This window comes from Sminthopsis crassicaudata, chromosome X (genome assembly GCF_048593235.1).
Source record: "Sminthopsis crassicaudata isolate SCR6 chromosome X, ASM4859323v1, whole genome shotgun sequence".
NCBI classification, from domain to species: domain Eukaryota; kingdom Metazoa; phylum Chordata; class Mammalia; order Dasyuromorphia; family Dasyuridae; genus Sminthopsis; species Sminthopsis crassicaudata.
Genome location: NC_133623.1, coordinates 29,894,891 through 29,916,673, shown reverse-complemented (window position 1 = coordinate 29,916,673; position 21,783 = coordinate 29,894,891). Strand labels below are relative to the sequence as shown.

General features: G+C 48.4%; 1 protein-coding gene across 3 annotated transcripts in view; it reads right to left on the bottom strand.

Moving 5' to 3' along the window:
• The window catches only part of GABRA3 (gamma-aminobutyric acid type A receptor subunit alpha3), a 166,863-nt gene that overhangs the window by 56,517 nt on the left and 88,563 nt on the right, over positions 1–21,783 (bottom strand). For all 3 annotated transcript variants that reach the window (XM_074278422.1, XM_074278420.1, XM_074278421.1), the window contains exons 4-5: positions 9,050–9,117; positions 609–829 (exon numbers count right to left, since the gene is read on the bottom strand). In XM_074278422.1, coding sequence (XP_074134523.1) covers positions 609–829; positions 9,050–9,117 — 289 coding nt within the window. The remainder of the gene's footprint in view (positions 1–608; positions 830–9,049; positions 9,118–21,783) is intronic.

Below are 21,783 nucleotides of genomic sequence, written 5' to 3'. Positions count from 1 at the left end.
AGCTAAAACTAGAAGGTCTTTTGGAAAGGAGCTATTCACACACTCTTAAACAGTGGGTCTCAAACCCACATGGGGTTTCCCAATTGAATGTGGAGGTTGCAAAATTAGGATTTCTTAGGAGGAAATGTTTGATTTGTATGCCTGTTTTATATCCCTATGTTCCCAGAGTCTTGTACAAATTTCTTGGGTGGAAAGGGACCATGAATGGCAAAAGTGGAAGAAGCCCTGGAGACCGGGCTTCTTGCTTGCATCCCCCTCCCCCTGCCTCCTGGGGGATTTCTCCCCCTTCTGCAGTTCATACTCTCTTCCTATGGATATATCTCTAATTTCCCACATACTCTAGCTCCTCCTCTGTGTAGCTGGCTCCCTCCTGGAGAATGGCAGCTTCTGGAGGGCCAGGCTCATTTATGGTGTTTTCTTCTCTGTGTAAGTCCCGGGACACATGGGGAGCTGGCAGTCTAGATGAATTCCCTCGTCACGCTCCCGGGCTCTCGTTCTGATTGTCCGGGCAGAGCCGGGTCCCCGGGACTTCCTCTCCCCGCATGCACCCGTCTGGAGCTCTGGGCAGGGCAGTGCTCGGCATCGGCCTCCACCCGGAGGCCACTCACCTCATAGTGTAGAGAAGCGTCCCGTTATCCACCAGCCTCAGCAACTTGTTGGGCGTGGTCATGTTATGAGCCACGGACTTCTTGCCGTTGTGGAAGAAAGTGTCCGGGGTCCAGATCTTGCTGGCCAGCAGGTTGTTGAGGGGGAGGATCTTCATGGGCCCGTCAAACTTGAGCCGCTCATCGTGCCAGGTTTGCCGGAAGAACACGTCAATGGTGTACTCCTGTGAAGGAGAGACAGGGGCAGGGAGTGAGTTCTCGGCAGTACTGCTTAATAGGAATCCCTCAATTACAATGGCTCCCTCTGTGTTCTAGTTTTCTGGAAAGCTAAGTGCGGTGGAGGGAGTGCTAGGCTTTTAAGTCAAGAAGGCCTGTGTTCAAATCCAGCCTTGGACACTTGTTATCTGAGCCATGCTGAGCTAGTCACTTAATTTCTGCCTCAGTTTCTTCATCTGTAAAATGGAATCAATAATAGTGTCAGTGGGAGAATTAAGTGTGATAGCACACCCTAAATGCACAGCATCCACACCCTTTTGGTCATTTGTATTAGGATGTGCCTGGTCCCTTGGAGCTCAGCCCACCTCCTATCTAGATGATGCAAGGGCTGATCTCCAGGGCCCCTAATTGCTCCCTTTAATCCCCAGGGTCCACTGAGATCCCTAGCTTTCTTGCAGGCTCAGCTCCAGATCTGTCCAGTTGCCTGAGTCTGCCACTGGGGTACCTCCCCCCCAAATTCCCTGAGGGAATGGGCCATTTAGTTTTTATGTCCATGTTGGCAGTTCCCACCCTGTGGCCCGAGCCCATTAAGTGCTAAATCAATGCTCCTTGTCTTTTGGGTGACAGATGGCATAGCAGAGTGTGGGAGGAAAACAATTCACAAATTCAATTCCGCTAGTGCTGATCAAAAGTCCGCTGGGGGGGACAGAGATGAAAATGCAGTTCGAGGGATGCCTCTTCCAAGGCTCTGCCCTGCGGAGCCTGTCCCTGATGGGGACAGCACCTTGGGGACGGAATCGAGTAAAGCGCCCCAGAAAGGGAGTGTCCATGGGTGGGGGACGGGTGGGCCTCGGGAGGCACCCACTTATGTCTTGGAGAAAGCTGGGAATGCCCAAGGGCCCTTCTTAGGCCTCCAGCCCGAGGAGAAAAGTGGGTGCGCCACAAGGAGAATCACACTTGGAGGAACTGGAGGAGGGGGGCTTCGGGAGACAGCTTACAAAAGGGGAAGACATGCTCTCAACGTCACATCTAGTAAATAGCAGGGGAGACTGCCTGGAGGAGGCACTGCCTTGTGGGGGGGGGAGTTTGAGCACCAAGGTGACAGATGGGACGGAAACACCAAAGGTTGGGGTTCGGCCATGTGAAGAATTCACAACGGCCATTCTCTTGGGCAAAGGGTAGATTTATTTTGGGAAAGGGGAAACCATAGTCCCTGAGAACAGTGGGAGATGGTGGGAGGGCAGAGGCAAGACAAGTTCCTCTGAGGAAAAAGGGAGGCCCCTGCGGGGTCAGCTATCCTGAAAGGGACCTGGCGCCCTAAAAATCTGTCACCTGCGGAAGCGGACTGAGCCAGACTCGGAACGTGGCAAAGGAGTCCTGCTGCGGACCTCTACAGTGGGTGGGCCTCAGGGGAGGGTGTTCGGTCTGTCCGGGCCTTCTCCCTGCTTGGGGGACTGATTAATTACGAACTAAACAACCCCCCGACCCCCCTCCAAGACCTCATCTGGCGGAGTACGAGAGGCAAGGACGTGCGAAGCAGAAGATCTCGTCATCGAAGACGGGCTACAACATGGGGGGGGGGGGCTGTGAAGAATTCACACGGGCCATTCTTACACATAAATGAGGATTATTTAGAGGAAAGGGGAGACTCAACTCCGGAAACGGTAAGTATGAAATAGTGGGAGAGCAGAGGAAGGCCTTCCTCTACGGACTCGATGCCCAGGGGGCCGAGTCCCGACCTAGGCCCCCCCCGCCCCGAAGGCCGAGTTCCCCCTGCGGACTCAATGCGCGGGGGGGCTAAAGTCCCGACTTAGGCCCCCCGAGTTCCCTCTGCGGACTCAATGCGCAGGGGGCCGAGTCCCGACCTAGGCCCCCCCGCCCCGAAGGCCGAGTTCCCCCTGCGGACTCAATGCGCGGGGGGGCTAAAGTCCCGACTTAGGCCCCCCGAGTTCCCTCTGCGGACTCAATGCGCAGGGGGCCGAGTCCCGACCTAGGCCCCCCCGCCGAGTTCCCCCTGTGGACTCAATGCGCGGGGGGGCTAAAGTCCCGACTTAGGCCCCCCGAGTTCCCTCTGCGGACTCAATGCGCAGGGGGCCGAGTCCCGACCTAGGCCCCCCCCGCCCCGAAGGCCGAGTTCCCCCTGTGGACTCAATGCGCGGGGGGGCTAAAGTCCCGACTTAGGCCCCCCGAGTTCCCTCTGCGGACTCAATGCGCAGGGGGCCGAGTCCCGACCTAGGCCCCCCCCCCGCCCCGAAGGCCGAGTTCCCCCTGTGGACTCAATGCGCGGGGGGGCTAAAGTCCCGACTTAGGCCCCCCGAGTTCCCTCTGCGGACTCAATGCGCAGGGGGCCGAGTCCCGACCTAGGCCCCCCCGCCCCGAAGGCCGAGTTCCCCCTGCGGACTCAATGCGCGGGGGGGCTAAAGTCCCGACTTAGGCCCCCCGAGTTCCCTCTGCGGACTCAATGCGCAGGGGGCCGAGTCCCGACCTAGGCCCCCCCCGCCGAGTTCCCCCTGTGGACTCAATGCGCGGGGGGGCTAAAGTCCCGACTTAGGCCCCCCGAGTTCCCTCTGCGGACTCAATGCGCAGGGGGCCGAGTCCCGACCTAGGCCCCCCCCGCCCCGAAGGCCGAGTTCCCCCTGTGGACTCAATGCGCGGGGGGGGGGCTAAAGTCCCGACTTAGGCCCCCCGAGTTCCCTCTGCGGACTCAATGCGCAGGGGGCCGAGTCCCGACCTAGGCCCCCCCGCCCCGAAGGCCGAGTTCCCCCTGTGGACTCAATGCGCGGGGGGGCTAAAGTCCCGACTTAGGCCCCCCGAGTTCCCTCTGCGGACTCAATGCGCAGGGGGCCGAGTCCCGACCTAGGCCCCCCCGCCGAGTTCCCCCTGTGGACTCAATGCGCGGGGGGGCTAAAGTCCCGACTTAGGCCCCCCGAGTTCCCTCTGCGGACTCAATGCGCAGGGGGCCGAGTCCCGACCTAGGCCCCCCCCGCCCCGAAGGCCGAGTTCCCCCTGTGGACTCAATGCGCGGGGGGGGGCTAAAGTCCCGACTTAGGCCCCCCGAGTTCCCTCTGCGGACTCAATGCGCAGGGGGCCGAGTCCCGACCTAGGCCCCCCCGCCCCGAAGGCCGAGTTCCCCCTGTGGACTCAATGCGCGGGGGGGCTAAAGTCCCGACTTAGGCCCCCCGAGTTCCCTCTGCGGACTCAATGCGCAGGGGGCCGAGTCCCGACCTAGGCCCTCCCCGCCGAGTTCCCCCTGTGGACTCAATGCGCGGGGGGGCTAAAGTCCCGACTTAGGCCCCCCGAGTTCCCTCTGCGGACTCAATGCGCAGGGGGCCGAGTCCCGACCTAGGCCCCCCCCCCCGCCCCGAAGGCCGAGTTCCCCCTGTGGACTCAATGCGCGGGGGGGCTAAAGTCCCGACTTAGGCCCCCCGAGTTCCCTCTGCGGACTCAATGCGCAGGGGGCCAAGTCCCGACCTAGGCCCCCCCGCCCCGAAGGCCGAGTTCCCCCTGTGGACTCAATGCGCGGGGGGGCTAAAGTCCCGACTTTAGGCCCCCCCGCCGAGTTCCCCCTGTGGACTCAATGCGCGGGGGGGCTAAAGTCCCGACTTAGGCCCCCCGAGTTCCCTCTGCGGACTCAATGCGCAGGGGGCCAAGTCCCGACCTAGGCCCCCCCGCCGAGTTCCCCCTGTGGACTCAATGCGCGGGGGGGCCGGCCATCATCCAACGGGGGCTAAGTTCTGACTTAGTCTCTGAGGGGAAGGAGTTGGAGGGAGGAGGAGGAGAGGTAATAAGGAGGGGGGAGGAGGAGGGGAAGAAATAAAGAGGGAGAGGAAAGAGGCGCGAAGAAAAAAGAATAATAAAAACACTTCATAAGAATGAATAAGAGTATTTATTATGTTCTTTTTATATCTTAGATAGTAATATTATAATAGTATATAGGAGAAGAGTCTGGGTTCTTCTCTTGATTTCTTCTTGTACCTTACCCCTCCCTGAGGTTCCCCCAACCCTCCCCTCAGAAAAGCTCATACTTACCTGAGATGGGTGTCTAGCCTTGTTTACCATCTTCCTCGTTAAATAACGAAGACTATAACAACCCCCCCCCCCAAGCGGACTTAATGCACAGGGGGCCAAGTCCCGACTTAGCCCCCTCACCAGAGGTAGAGTTCCCTCTGCAGACTTAATGGGGGGGTCCCCAAGTCGCAACTTGACCCCCTGGCAGCCGCATTAACCCCCCCCCCAATTTAAATTTAAAACCCTCTCTACTTGCCTTACTCTCCCTGTTTTTATAACAAATAACCCCCTCCAGCAGAACCTGAATCCAGGGGCTGTAGTACCTTCTCTTCCCGTTCCAAGACGTGGCCCTCTGGGAAAAGACTGCAGCCATCGCACGCGGTGCCAGCTTCATTCAGGTGCCATGGCAGCTCTTCTTTCCCACCCCCTAACTTCCCTTTATGAATGGGATTTTCAAAGCCCATACACCCTCCCCCCTTCCCGGCAGCATTAATCACAACAGGGTTGCCCGACTGCCCGGCCTGGGCCTATCTGGGGTCCTGGCAGCTAGCTGGTGTTGACATAAACCAAGGTGAGGGACAGCCTCCCTCCCAGGAAATGTGCCTTCCATTTTCCCCCCAGGGCAAGGCAGCCTCCTCATCAGTGTCAGGCTACCAGGAAATGCACCCCCCACACCCCCGGCGCTAACTTGTTTTTAATTAGAATCATTTTCCCCTTCTCTAGTCCTTCAGTACTTTGCCCAACATCTTATAAGCCCTTGGCAGATGAAAATGGATGTCATCTGACTGTTGTCCAGAATGACTCTGGTAATGTTTCTAATACCTTCTAGTGCCCCAGCCCTCCATTTTATTTTCCTCCTTAAACAGGACCGTCAGGCTTCTGCCTGGATTGTAGACTCTTCGCGTCACACTGGTGTCCAACAGAGCCCATGAGGCTCACTGGGGATCGCTGTCCGAGTGGTAGGACTCCCCTTGGGGACAGGGACGGCTTAGGCCACCTAGAGAAATGCTCCACAGTTCTTTCCTGCTGCTTCCTCCTCTGGATTCTCTGCATTAGTTATTTTTTATTTCAATTAGATGTGTGAGGACCGGGATGGAAAAGAGAAGGAAGAGCCTTGGGATTGAGCAACAGGCACTTAGGTCAATCCCAAGGAGCACTAGTCTCCTAGGAAGAAAAGCAATATTTTTTCACCTCCCTTCTCCCCGGCTACTGATAAGCACACATCAAAAAGAGAGAGCCTGACCCAGTACAGGGCCTTTGTGTGAGGATCCAATGACAGAAGTGAAGAGGAATGGGAAGGTAATACAAGATCTGTGTTCAAGTGTTTTAAGAGCATTCATCTGGAAGACTGAGTGTTGCTTTATTCTGCTCAGCCCCAGATGGCTCTATGAGGAGGAAGGGGGAGCTGCAGAGAGGTAGATTTGGGTGTGAACATAAGGAACGTTTTCCTAACGCTCAGGGCTAGTGGAAAAGGATCTCCTGGGGAAGGAGTAGGTATCCCTTTCGGCCTTCAAGTACAAGTCTCTGGCTAGATTTGGGGAATGATGGAAGAGGAATTTGTTTTGATTAGGTGATTCTATGACTGGATGTAATGAGTTCTTCCTTACTGGAAATTGGTCAAAGAGATTCTAGATCACCACTCACTGTGAATGCAGTAGAGGAAATTCCTGTACATCCATGGTTCCCATTGCTAACTTTTCAGGTTCCTCCCACATTCTTTGCCTCTGTCTATACACCTTTTGGGAAGCCAGCTCCCCTCAATGGCCAAAAACTTGCATCTGCTTTCTTCTGGGATCTCCAAGTTACACAGATGAGTTCAAGAGCCATTTCTCTTCAGAACCTCGATGAGCTTGGAGTATCCCCGTACTGCTGTCAAAAAGGCCCCAACTCTACAAGTGTGTTCTCTACTTTCCCTCCAGTGAGAGTTTCCCAGTTCCTTAGACATATTGTAAGAGTGTGGAGGAGCTAAAAATAACTGGAGAATTCTTTGTCCAGAGTCTAGCCTCCAATTTCTAAGAGTGAGCATGTAGCCTCAGCTCAATCGTGAGTAGCAAAGACAGAGAGACAGCGGGAGAGATGAACTGTCATCAGGAAAATTGCCTGGCAATCAGAGCCAACTGTCTGGATGCCCTGAGGTGCCAGGAGATGCCATACCAAGGGTAGCTTTAGTTCATTCCTCATGATGAACTCTGCCACCAATTCACAGCAACTAATCTGGAAGTCAGAAGAAATGCCCTGGCTTTTTCTGAGCTACATGGCCCAAGGGAAGTCTCTCCCCACTTGGAACCTAGAAAACACGGCTGTTTCTTCCCAATGATTGGGATTCAACACGCTTGGCCAAACTTCAAGCACCTACAAATGGTTAAACAGAGTATATACAGATGATAGGACCGCCCACCAACAAGGCAGTAACCTCTATGGAGGGAAGGACAGTGGCTAGATCAAAGTATTTCTCACCACAACGGGCACCTAGGAAGCACACGATGATCCCATAAAACAATTCAAAGAGCACCTACTAAACATACTCTACATCACAAGCACTTACTTAGAAATACAAGTCAAAAAAAAAGCAACTGCTCCTACCCTTATTTTTTTTTGGGAACAGGAAAGTAGGAAAAAATGGCAAAGAGGAGACTACTTTCTGCTGGGGCCACCGAGGAAGGTTTTGTAGAGGAGATGGCATGTTAAATTTGAGAAAGGGATAGTAGACCGGTTTGGCTGGTGGGGAGAGAAGAATAATGTAAAATAGGGCTGGCACCAGATATCACAGGGATTAAGTAACAGGGGAAGGGTTCTGAACAATGAACTGATATGGTGCCTTTGGAATATTAATTTAGTAGCTTGAGGAAGCCAGACTGGAGAGAGGGAAGCCAATTAGGAAGCTGTCATCATTGTTTGGAGAGGTGACGAAGGCCAGATCTGTGAGGGGAGGGCATAGCTTTGAGAAATGCTGTGGGGTTAGAATGGACATCTCAGCGACTGATTGGGAGTGGGGAGTGCAGGAAAGGAAAGGATCAAAGAGAATCCTAAGGTTATGAGCTGGGGAGCCTGAGGGAACGGGGGTGCCCTTCCTAGGAACAGGGGAGTTAAAAAAATAAAAGAAAGCAAGTCTATCTCTTGTTATCAGGAGTCTCAGCAATAGAAGGAAAAGTGGTGTTCAAACATATTTCCTGAGTGAGTTTCTCCATCATGCCCAATGTGATGCCAGGAGACCATAGGAGCTTGCAATCCACAACCAATTATAGCACAGAGGACTGGAGAGCTCAGGGGCCACCTCCTCTACAAAACCTTCCTTGATGTCCCCAGAAGTAACAAAATACAAAGTGGGGGGACTGCCAGGTTCTGGAAGTCTTTGGAGAAAGAAGAAATCAGTAGGGGATTAGAGCAGTCCCGGGAGACTGGATATTAAAAGCAAAACCCACATCAGTGATTATCAAAAGGGGGGAATCGCACTAACATTTTTAAGGCAGCTTTCCCATCTGGGTTTCATCAAACAATGCTATGTGATCTTCACGACTAAAACCTTTGAAAGATATTTCCATCAAGTGCATGTGGCTATTTCTCCCCCCATTCCTACACATGTGGTACAGTGGCAACATTGCAAAATTCATCCCTCCCTTCTAGGCCTCAGTTTGTAATTTGTGAAGGCTCATGTTCAGTTTAATTTACTTTCAAGTTTTCTGTGTATGATACTAAGACTAATTAATGCTGACCATCTAAAGGCCTGTTTTCGTGGCAAAAGGCATGAAAAAATGGCTAAAAATTAGGAGTTCTGTAAACTTGGGATGCATACCATTGGAATTAAACCCATGTATGCATATTAAAATGAAAACCTAGGTGTTTTTTTTTTCCCTAGAGAAAAATGGATATGAAATATAACCATAGGTTCACCAATAGCCCACAACACATTATTAGATCCAAGTAGGCTCATAGCAATTAGGGTTAGGAGGGACTTCAGAAATCAATCTGACCCCTTCTTTCTTCAGAAGAAAAAAAAAAAACTAAGTGAGGCTCTAAGTGAGAAATTGCAGAGTTGATTCTTACAGACTCAAATCTAATGGGAGGTAGTGACAAAGCATGGCATGGCTAAAGAGTTAGGGAAAGATAAATGACACCATCAAGGAGTCAAATGCATTGCTTGAGAGCTAAGACCTCTTGCACATGACCTCTATCCCGAGTTGCTACTTTTACTTCCCCTCTGGACAGGAAATGGTACTCACCATGTCTGTGTCGGAGACAGGGCCAAAACTGGTCACGTAAATGTCCGTCTTGACTTCGGTGACGGTGTCTGCAGTAGAGAGGAGAGAAAGCACGGCACCACCATTTAAGAGCTGTTTGCCTTGGCCTAGAGAAGCTTTTAGAGCTTATTGATAGTTGTGTTCCTTCTGAGCGGGCCACCAGAGTGCTGAGCAAGTCAATCTGATTCCCACGACTACATCCTGAATGCTGGCCAGCAGTCACAGCCTGTTTCTGGGAAGGGACACCAGCCACGTGAGCTGACCTAAAGAAATCCCTCTCTTGCCAAGCCCTGTCTCTCAAAGGACAGTGTGCCTACTGTACGACCAGATCCATTCCTCTAGAGACTTTTTCTGGGAAAATCCAACAAAACGGGAGAGTTGTCACATTTGCTAGAAAACTTAAGTCTCTGGCTCTCTTCAACAATGAGATGAACCAAATCAGTTCCATTTGTTCAATAATGAATAGAACCAGCTACACCCAGCAAAAGAACTCTGGGAGATGACTATGAACCACTACATAGAATTCCCAATCCCTATGTTTTTGTCTGCCTGCATTTTGGATTTCCTTCACAGGCTAATTTTACCTTATTTCACAGTCCGATTCTTCTTGTGCAGCAAAATAACTGTATGGACATGTAGACATAGAGTGTATTGAACATATACTTTAACATATTTAACATGTACTGGACTACCTGCCATCTGGGGGAGGGAGTGAGGGGAAGGAAGGGAAAAGTTGGGACAGAAGGTTTTGCAAGGATCAGTGCTGAAAAATTACCATGCATATATCTGGTAAATAAAAAGCTATAATTAAAAAAGAAAAAAAAAAAAAAAAGAAAACTTAAGTCTCAAAAATCTGCATCAACAGAAAGGGGAGCTCACTGCCACTACCCGACAACCTATGGCCTCCAATTCCCAAACCCTGTTTTCGGCCTAAGGCCCAATCTGGAGGTGACCCTTTGAGGGAAGGAGAAAGCCATCCCTGGGAGGTGCCATTCTCTGCCCAGACTTTGCCTAGTAATTTAAGAGATTCTCAGTGGGCCCCATATACCAGAACAATCCCTCTGATTCCCAAGTTCTTTGCCAACTCCAAGGGAGAAGAGAAACACACACAGAGAAAACAGGGACCCACTGCTGGAGAAGACTGGGAGTCACACAGAAGGGAGACAGAATTCACATGCATTAGTTATTTTGTTGTTTTTAGGAAGAAAGGGAACCTAAAGAGATGTAATGTAATAATGTATATAATAATAGTATTGTAATAATAATAATAATAATTTATGTAATAATGTAATAATAATAACATAATGTAAATGACTTCCAAACATGAAAAATTGTTTCAAGGTGGCAAGATTAGTGAAGCTAGGACATTTAGCCTGGAGAAGAAAATAAAGGAACATCATCATCCCAATTTTGAAGTCTAAAGAAGACTAAAATGAATCCCATAGTTTGGAGGAATGATCAAAGAATGGTATTCCTATCAACTAGGGTTGTCCCAACATGGAATAGACTGCTTCACTTGGTACTGAGTGCCCCACCCCTATGGGGGGGGACCCTGCATGAACAGGAACTCTGTGAAAAGGATCCCTGCTCATGTTGAGCAGGACATGGCCTCTGTGGTCACTTCCACCTTAGCCTATGATGATGTATGTTTCCCACGGGGACCCTGGCTAAACATAGTTAAACTTTTTAACTCTTAGGATGATGAAACACTGGGCAGTCCCGACCAAAGGAGCCCATGGAATGGTTAAAAATGAAATAGATCACCATCTGTCTAGGCCAGATGATCTCTTGAGATCCCATCAGATCTATTATTCATGGCATTTCTCCTTGCAGATATATAGCTGTGCAAAATATATGAATTCACAATATTAATAAGCATTTATTTAGTGCCTTCCTCTGCCAGCCGTGCTCTACGTCAGTTTCGTTTACGGCAAATTGCCTGAGTCACCACTTCTCCCTGTACTTTTGGCCAGTCCCAGAGGGTCCTATGGCCTACATCTGCCCCAGTGTAGGTTGAAGCCCGACCCAAGGCTTACAGCAGCTTGCCGGCTCTCTTTAAGCCTGTTTTGGATGAGGCTCTTCAGAGGAGCCAGCCACAGCCTCATCTAAGCAGAGTCCTTTGCTCACCAGGTATATTGGGGATGAACAGTTCCATTCCATTCCCTTCAATGAGCTTCAGTAAGTACTTGCTATGTGCCGGGCACTGTTCTAGTTCTGGAGAAGTAAGGACATGAAGAGAAATAGTTCCTGATCTCAAGGAACTGCTAATCTACGCTCTTGGCTAAGAAGAATGGGCTCTCCTGTTCCCTTCCTATAAATAAATTATGGAGAGCAAAGTTTTCCTCCTCAAAGCCTTCACCAATTTCATTAGCCTTCTGTCTACCACCCTCAGGTGCTGCCATCAGAGGAAGCTGGGAATGGCAGAGCTGGAAAGGAAGATCTAAGCCTGTAACAGAGTCTGGACCCCCAGCCAGGAATTTTGTTTGCCCCTTTATTGCCCAAAGCCTTGTAGCTGCCTGATGAAAGCTTGGAAAAATAATTACTCCCATTCCTCTTAGCCCATTAATATCTGCAATATAATACTCTCTTCCACAATTAACTCATGAGGGAGACGGTGCAATTGTGACCCTCTCCTTTTAGAGAGGACAAAATAGACTCCGAAATTAAGAGCTTGTCCCTGGTTGTGCAGCTTGTGAAGTAGGATTTGAACTTATAGTACTTTCAAGTACAACAGGGTGTATCGCTATAAACTATTCCACAGAACAATCAATCTGGCTGAGTGTCGAAAGCACAAGCAAAATTCAACCAAGAACGTTCACGGCTCTTTCAAATGGTTTAACATCGGAAGTGTATCATTTTATCACTGATGATATGAACTGGCATTAACAACCACCCTACCACTGTGCCCTAGGACACGAGACTTTTCCACATGACTCGCAGATGAAAACTTCCATTTGTATTGTCTTCCCCACCATAATGTAAGTTCCCAGAGAGCAAAGACCAACTGCTTTTCAATTTGTATCCCCAGACCTTACGTGTTTTGCACACAGCACTTAATAAATGCTTCGCCAGTTCATTCACGTCGAGGTAGTAGTGGTACAATGCCTCCCTACTGGCTAGCACAGTCCCCTCAAGGGTCAGGGGGAGGGGGCCCTTATTCTCAAGAGTCACGAAGAAATCTCAGACCTGTGGAAGAGGAAGGAATTTATGACCAAAGAAGAACTAGAGATCATTATTGATCACAAAATAGAAAATTTTGATTATATCAAATTAAAAAGCTTTTGTACAAACAAAAACGAATGAAGACAAGATTAGAAGGGAAGCAATAAACTGGGAAAACACTTGTTTAGTCAAAGGTTCTGATAAAGGCCTCATTTCCAAAATATAGAGAGAATTGACTCTAATTTATAAGAAATCCAGCCATTTTCCAATTGATAAATAGTCAAAGGAGACGAACAGACAATTTTCAGATGAAGAAATTGAAACTATTTCTAGCCATATGAAAAGATGCTCTGTGGCATGATTAATCAGAGAAATGCAAATTAAGACAACTCTGAGATACCACTACACACCTGTCAGATTGGCTAAGATGACAGGAACAAATAATGATGAATGTTGGGGGGGATATGGGAAAACTGGGACACTGATACATTGTTGGTGGAGTTGTGAAAGAATCCAGCCATTCTGGAGAATGATTTGGAACTCTGCTCAAAGAGTTATCAAACTGTGCATACCCTTTGATCCAGCAGTGCTACTACTGGGCTTATATCCCAAAGAGATTCTAAAGAAGGGAAAGGGACCTGTAAGTGCCAAAATGTTTGTGGCAGCCCACTTTGTAGTGGCCAGAAACTGGAAACTGAGTGGATGCCCATCAATGGGAGAATGGCTGAATAAATTGTGGTATATGAATGTTATGGGATATTATTGTTGTGTAACAAATGACCAGCAGGAGGATTTCAGAAAGGCCTGGAGAGACTTACATGAACTGATGCTGAGGGAAATGAGCAGAACATGGAGATCATTATACACTTCAACAACGATACTGTATGATGATCAATTCTGATGGACGTGGCCCTCTCCAACAAGGAGATGAACCAAATCAGTTCCCATAGAGCAGTAATGAAATGAACCAGTTATGCCCAGTGAAAGAACTCTGGGAGATGAGTATGAACCACTACACAGAATTCCCAATCTCTCTATTTTTGTCCGCCTGCATTTTTTATTTCCTTCACAGGCTACTTGTACACTAGTTCTATTCTTCTTGTGCAGCAAAATAACTGTATGGACATGTATACTTATATTGTATTTAATTTATAATTTAACATGTTTAAGATGTATGGGTCTACCTGCCATCTGGGGGGGGGTGGGGGAAGGAGGGGAAAAATTGGAACAAAAGGTTTTGCAATTGTCAATGCTGTAAAATTACCCATGCATACAGCTTGTAAATAAAAAGCTACAATTAAAAAAAAAAAGAGTCAGGAGGAAAGTGAAGAACCAGCATAGACTACTTATACAGAGATGAGAGCCACAATAAGGATCCGAGGCCAAACTTCAATAAATGGTAATTAAGAGGTTTTCTTTCTTGCATTAGAAAAATACTTTTTGAAAATTAAGGCCAGAAGGACCTTGGAAAAAACATAAATTCTCTCCAGACCACAAGATTAGAAGGTGGGCAGGCTCAATCCACTCCAAAAGAGGAGGTGCACATACCTGGAGGAAGTAGCAAAGAAGTCGTGTTGGGGATCCTCTTCCCCAGTGGAACATCCCCTACAGCTGCTCTAGGGTTTGCTAGCTCCTCCAATTGTCCTGGCCTAATTCCCTGGGATCTCTCCCCTCATTACTGCCTACTGGATGTTCTACTCCTCTGTCTTCATCTCCCCAGTAAACTGTATGCTATTTGAGAGGCAGTGCCATATAGTGGAGAGAGGCCAAATTTAGAATGAGAAAATCCTTGCCCGAATCCAGTAGCTCTCCCAACTCTGACCTAAGAACTCTTATGGCCGAGTTTACAAAATTACAGCATTGGAGGCCCCCCGCTCCCACCTTGACTGGCTGTGTGTGATCCTAAGCATGTCACTTACTTCCTCGGTGTCTCCGGGTAACTGTTTTCATGGAGCCAGAGGGGCTAAGCTGCGAGCAGCTTGGCTCCTTACGACCTGTGGGGATTATGGGTCTACTCTTTCACCTCTCTTGTCCTCAGCTTCTTTAGCTGTAAGATGCACAAGTAGGACACTTCTTCCCTTTCGGCTTTAAATCTACCATGCTTGGGGATAGAGATGGCCATTTTCTTTCATCATGTGCTTGTTGGCTCAGGTTCCTTCAATAAAACTCCAGTGGGTACTTACTTCAGGAGCTGAGAAACTGCACATGGCCAGAACTGAGGACATTCTCTTTTTCCCCGAAGTGTACTACTATTTCCACCTAAGGCCCAAGCATCCCGAGTCTCCCTGGCTCATAACCCCAACATTCTCTTGGACTCTTCACTCCCTCTTTCCTTCCACATAGCTAATCAATCGTCAGAACTTACCATTTCTACCTTGACCCCATCTCCCACATGACCCCTTCTCTCTACTGCTGCTCCCTCGTTAGTTCATCGCCTCTTCCCATACCGTCGTCACAGCTTCCCATTCTCAAGGCTCTCGCCACCCCAAGCGTATCATCCAACGGTTACGAGTATGATTTTACTGAAATACAGATGTTAGCATGTCTAGCTCTTAGTCGATCAACTCCAGCGGCTTCCCATAGCCCAATATCAAACAAACTCATCGGTTTGAAGTCTGAAAGGTCCTCTCAGTCTGTCTCGGATGTATTTCTCCAGCCCCACGAAATGTTATTCTTCCTCTTCCACACTCTGATTCAGCTCAACTAAGATTTTTCTGTGCCGTTCCCACATGACACTCCAGTTCACATCTGCACGCCTCTGTGTTGGCCATCTCCTAGGCCTGGAATGCCTTACAGAGTCTCCTTTTCTCCAATATGTGGATTAAGCATCACCAGCTAGTGATCTGCCCTACCTTGTATTCGTCTACTTTGCATTTCTTTCTATATATTATCTTACTATTTATTCTGTGTGTACTTACTGCAGGATGAGCTCTTTACAAATTGTGTCTGATGAATCCTTATGTCTGTATCCCCAGGGCCTGGCACAGAGTGGGCACTTAATAGTTACTTACTGACTAAGTTTGCCAACAGGGAATGGGCTCCCAGGAGCCTGCAAGAGGGGGGCCCTGAGTTTTCCAAGTACCAGGCAATCACAAAAGCAGAAATTTTTAGGGAAAGGGAGGTTGAATTGAATCTGCTCAGTAAATTAGCTAGGCTTTGTCCTACCATTTCATCTATCTTTTTCTCCATTTGTTGCTCATCTCTGAGTATTGTGCCCTCTCACCAGCATGGGCTCTGCCTGCACACCCACAGGCAGGCACTTTCTCCCCCCTCCCTTCCTAGTACTGGATGGTACTTTGTTGTCCCTGAGCTAGAGAAGGGGAGGGCCATAGAGAAGGGGATTCTAGAGGCTTGCAGCCCGGAGATTTCCATCCCCCACCAAGCAGGGTTTTTCCTCGGAGAAGGCCAGGGATCAGTCACTGCTTTGTATGTTAGATGAGATCCTTCCCAAGCCAGGAGAAGTGTGCACATCAAACTCCCATTTGCCCAGGGGTCCCTTCCCCAGCTTTTCCTACCTCCCCTAGCAGCTCCATCTTATTTGGGGACTGGGACTCCCACTTCTCCCAAACCTAAACCTTGAGGATCTCAAGTCCCTACACTTAGATAGGAGTGATAACAGCTCTTTTATCACCCAACCGTGGGAGACCAGGAATCAGATACGGTAGTACTGTCTTTTGGCAAACTAGGGCCCAAAACAATAAAATGGCTTCCTCAGGTTCACACAGTTACTTAAGTCTTGGAGACAAGATTTGAATTCAGATCTTCCAACTCTCAAATTTCTCAAATTCGTTGTTCTTGCAGTGTGCCATGCTATTGTCTACACACATTCCCATACATGCTCATGCCAGAAAGCATCATGAGCCTTGACTTCAGAGGCCAAAATTCTACATTCAAATCCCAGCTCTACAACCAATGACCTGGGGAGGGGGGAGTTGCTCAAACCACCTTGGTCTCTCTGAGCCTCGGTTTCGTCATCTACCAAATGAGGAGTAGAAAGGATGTTTCCTTCCAGATCTCAAATGTCTGATCCTGTGGGAATTTATTTTACATGACTTTGCATATTTGTAATGGGTTTTGTTCTTCTTGCCTTCTCAATGGGTGGGAAAGGAGGAGGAGGAAGGAGGGAAATCATTCAGAACTTAAAACTGAATTAAAAAATAAAATGTATGTCTTATTTTATAGTCTCTTCCCACCACGTGATACTTCTCCCCTCCCCATCCCCTAGCACAGAGTAGATTCCAGGAAAAAAGGCTAAGAAAGTACGGTGGTCCTTTAAGAATCAACTTGAATTTGCCATCAGTGAATCCCCCAGAAAGGATGAGAGCTATTTACTGATCAGCAAGAACTCCACAGTGTACTGTTTCCATTCTCAGATAAGACAAAAATGAAGATGACACATACTTTGGTATTTTTGTTCCTCTGGGAAAATGCAGCACAATGGAGTCGAGCCCCTCATGGGCCTGCCTGCTTCCCCTGGACGGCTAGGTGGCGCTGCAGTGAATAGAGCAAACCCACCTGGAGTCGCTAAGACCCGTCTTCCGGAGTTCAAATGTGACCTCAGACACTTACAAGCAGTGGCCAAGTCATTTTACTTCATTGGTCTCCATTTCTTCCTCTGTAAAAAAAAAAAGCTGGACAAGGAAATGATGAACTACTCCAGTATCTTTTGCCAAATAAACCCTCAAACGGGTTCACAAAGAGTCAGAGAACTGAAAAACAACTAAACAACAAAAATTAGGAATCAACTGAAATGTCCGACACCAACACCGCCTACCAATGCCAGGAAAGATTGACCTCACACAGGGCCAGGCAGGCTGCCGCTCACGCCACTGGTACAAAGGGACCTGAATCCAAAGCATCTCAGACCATACTGACCCCGCAGCACAACCTGGACCCAAACTGAAATTCTCTCTAAAGATATTCAACCATAAGTCATCTGGCCACCGGTCAGAAGACCAACCACTTCCCAAGGTGACTCTGGGGCAACTCTAATGGTTGGAAAGATCTAAATGTGCTTCTCTGCCTCCCCTCACCCTGTCTGTATCTTACTTGCTCTATATGGGGCAAGTGTAATCCCTACCCACATACGAGAGAGCTTTTTGAAAACTTGAAGACAATGATCACGTCTTCTCTTCTACAGGTTAACCATCCCCAACTGCCACTCTTTGCTTACGCGGTTTCCAGTCCCCTCCCCATCCTGGCTCTCCAACCTTGCACCCCAGTTCTACTCCTGGTTGAGTATCCCGACATGGACCCCAGTTTCCTCATGGCTGGGTCCCTGATGCCCCCTGCCATGTATCTTCCAGACACAGATCACATGACTGCTCGGCCTTTCTCCAATTTCCTAGCCTACTCCTATTTGACTTGACACCTTTCATCTTAGCAGTCTACTTGTCTTAGCTCAGTTGACTTTCTGGCCTTACGTCCCTAGGGCCATCCCAAGAAAACTCAATCTCTGGCTGCGTTCCCATGTTTAGACATCTGGTGTCCTCCCAATCCAGCTTTGCCTGGGCTCCCAGTCCTAGTTTTGAAGGATCTTCTTATCAAAATGGAAAATGAACCCTTTGAGTGATACATGAAGCCATTATTAAGCATTCTCACCTTCAGTCAAATTGATTTCTCCCCTAGCGGGAGAGAAGAAGAAGATGAGGAGGAGTTTCTAAAAGAAGAGGAAATATTTCCTCACTACTTTTGTGTCATCTTGAGTAAGTCACTTGACTTCTCTGGGCCTCAGTTTCCTCATCTGTTAGAGAGACCCATCATTCAACTACATGATCTTTGAATTCTTTGATACCATTATAGGAATAGAAGGGAGGGGCAACAGGATTGAGCACCAAACTGATGACTTCACAGTTGTGCCTGGAGCTGGCCCTGGGCAGAAGCCAGATTCCCAAGCTCTGGGGATTGGAAACAAGACCCCAGAGGGATGAACTAGGAAGTTTCCATCCATTTTGCAATCACAAAAAAAGCTTCACTTTAGAAGCTTCCCGTTCTAGCGCCAAAAAAAGAAGAAAAAAGAAAGAAAGAAAGAAAAAAGATTAATGCATTCTGGCAAGACTTTCTTTTTTAATGGCTAAAATCTAAGGATACATGTCTGCCTCGATTAGGATCCCAAAGCTGCCCGTGGCGGCTAAGGGCTCCCAGATAGCTACTGCTTGATCTTCTCTTGCTTCGTTAAGGGAGGTTAAACCAGAATAGACAGTAATAAATACCAAAAGTAGGCATTTTGAGGAGGCAAGTTTCTTTTGTGGTGCTTAAGGGATCGTGGCACACAGTCAAAGCCCACGGGCCATGGGAAAGTAACAGAGAAAGAGAAATTGGACAAGAGAAAGGTTTCGTTGGATTAAGAAACTAAGTTTTCTCTCATTTTTCTAGGCTAAAAGTCAAGTTTCCTCAATGAATCCTTTGTAAGAAACTTTTTTTTTTTTTTTTTTTTTTTTTTTTTTTTTTGCTTTGACAATCACCATAAATAAGCATGCGCCGAGAAGCAGCACGTCACGCGATGACATGGTAGGGGCTGGGGCCTTTGCCATATAAGTGAGCCCCTGCTGGTGGAGACTTCACCATCTGCTGGGGACTGAGGATAGATCAGATGTTTCATGATTGCTCATGGAAGGAAGCGTCCCCCCATTCCTATCTTGGCCACTATGTTACACTGGAAAGAGAAGATTTTGAGTCACCTAGATGCAAATCCTGCCTCATCCACTTCTGATTTACCAAGTCCCTTAACCTCTCTCCAACCTTCATCTTCAACTTTTATGACTCGATGGCCTCAGTTCTCTTTCAGCTCTGAAATTATGTTCCATGGATCAAAAATTCAGATCTGCAAAAAGGACCTCCAAAATCAAGTCCAGTGCCCTCATTGTGTAGATAAGGGCGCTGAAGCCCAAAGATGTTTAATGATTTATCTAAAAATCAACCAATCAGTAAGGAGTAGAGTCAAAATTTGAACGAGCATCCTCCAATCCCAGATAAAACATTCATTTCACTGTCCCATCCTCTAGGAAAGGGAAGGTGCCTCAAAGGAAGGGAAAGTGAGAAGAGAACAGGCTGTTTGGGAAAGGAAGCAAAGACTGTGGGACAGAGATTATTTCTATTTCCCCTATAAACACGATGAGAAGGAAGGAAGGAGAGAGAGAAAGACAGGGAGAGTGGGAGAGACCAGAGGAGAGGGAGAGAAGGAGAGGGGGAGAGGGTGTGTAAGGATGATCCCATATTTTTCTGTTATACTGAGAGAAATTCCACTGTACCTCACTCGGACTAGGGTACAATGTTAAACATCTTTTCCCCCTTTAAATCTTTTAAATTTTCCCCCTTTTAAATCTTTTTAAATCTTTAGATCTTTTCCCCCTTTCCAATAGCCCTTACACTAAAAGGCCACCAAGCTGTTTCCTCATTCCCCGATTCACTTTGGAGTAAACAAGCACAGCTCGGGGCGCGGGCCTTGAAGGAATATTTCTGTTTACTATGAATTCCCAGTTCAGTTTGTTGGACTCCAGACTGTCCACATTGCAGCTGTAAGAAAGCTCTCTCACCTTGGCCAGCAAAGCCCAGCCCTTTTCCGCCACTGTGGACGTAGCGTTTGGAATCCAGACATCCCAGTTCTGCAATTTGGCTGAAACAGAGTTGATGAAGTAGGGAATTGATTTACCATATGTTACCTTGAGACTGAAATCCATGCCACACTTAAAATTTGCCTCAAACAATGTAGAAAAGGGGAAACTTGCACCAACTGAGCCTGGGGGCTCTGGAATCACCTTCTGACCCAATGTGGTAAGAGATGAGGTTTCCCCCCTATTAAACCCTCATCCCCCCAAAAGCTCATTTACTGTTGTTTTGCCCAGACTCCATAGCAGTCGGTGGCCAGGTGCAGCCATCCAATTATTCTGAAGTTTGGAAAACGTATGTTGACAAGCTGCAGTGAGACGCAGGAAACACCAATTAAAAAACTCCATAGGGTTCTGCAGTAGGCTGATTCCCCCTCCTCTGGCCTAGCGGAGACAGAACAGGGAGGGCAGTGAGGGCACTTGGCCATCGAAAGGCCTGTAGGGCCTTCAGTCTGAGAGGCAGCTGGTCAGGAGCAGCAGCGTTTTCGGCCCCCAATTCAAAAGTGTTGGGTAAGGAGCTTTGCACTGACCGTACCAGTCTTGGAGTCTGCAAGGAGGAATTTGCTTTCGAGATGAGCTTCATGTTAGACGAGCAGGGCCCAAACTAAGAGAACCCCTAGGTCTCTGGAGCCACAGACTTGGGGTTCCAAAGGCCTCTTGCAGCCTGCCTTTGCTCTATAACTTTGGCTTGAGCTATCTTGCCAGCACAGAAACTAAGCAGGGATTTCATAGAAATCCTTTCTGGAGAAAGCAGGTGCTACAGCAGGGCTACTTTTTCCCAGAGGGCCCAAGTCTAAAACTAACCAGGGGGCCAGAAACCAAAGTCTAATTCTGTTTAGCTTCTGGCCTCTTGCCTTCCTGGCCTAAGGATTTTGCTGAGTGGGCAGACCATGATACAGGAGGCTTAGGGAAGGAAAAAAACCTGAGAGAAAACTGTTTGGGAAGAGAAGCAGGGACTCTATGACCAAAAACCTATCTCTATGTCCACATGCAGTACATCCATGTGTATGTGTAGTGCTGACCCCATGTTTCTACCTCATACTGAAGTCTGCACCTCTGCACCCCATTTTGCCAATGTTATTCAACTTGGAAAATGGGGGGAATGGGTTGCTGTCCTCAGTACTGGCTTCTCCGCCATTTCCACCCTACCAAATAACAATAATAAAACTTTTCATTAAGTCCAGATCACCTAGAGGGTCTTGCTCGAGGAATCGGGGCAGCCAAAACAAAAACCAAACGAAACCATCACTATCCTTTGTACTTCAAGGAACTTACTTTAACTGCAGAAATGGCCCCCCAAGGAATAAACCCACTGGCTCCTTGCAGCACTCAAATGTAGTGAAATAATAAGCTAGTAGGGGCTCTTAGAGAGAGATGTTCAAAGCCACACCAATTTCTCCATTTGCAGATGTAGACTAAGTCCCAGGAAGATGGCATGCCTTGCCCAAAGCCACACAGCTTGGCAGTGGCACAACAAGAAGTAGAATTCCTAACTGTCTTTCCAAGAGCAGCATCCTTTGTTCTCCTGAGGGGCCGGGGCCCAGCCCTCCCCCCCATCACCACCTGTGGCACCAGTGTACCACTCCTCACTCACCAAGATTCCATTTTATGAGACAATTATTACCATCCCATAATCAGCTGTACTGTAATCAAGTCACCCAGGCACACGTTCTACCCCCTGCTTAATTAGCCAATAATGTGTATGTCTTAGGGGGCCGGTCCTCAGAAGCTGGGGATGTTTTTGAAACACCCCATTAAGAGTGGGTTCTCATCTGGTAAACGATTCACTCAGAGCCACTAATGTGTGCAGAAGTAAAGAAGGCAGAGCTAGGAAGACCCAGCACCCCCTCCCTCTCCCCCAAAGGCAAAGCCCCTCAGCAGGGCTGGAGGCGGGCGGGCGGGCTGCCTGCCGACATCCTGTACACCCCCTACCTTGGCTCCCAAAGC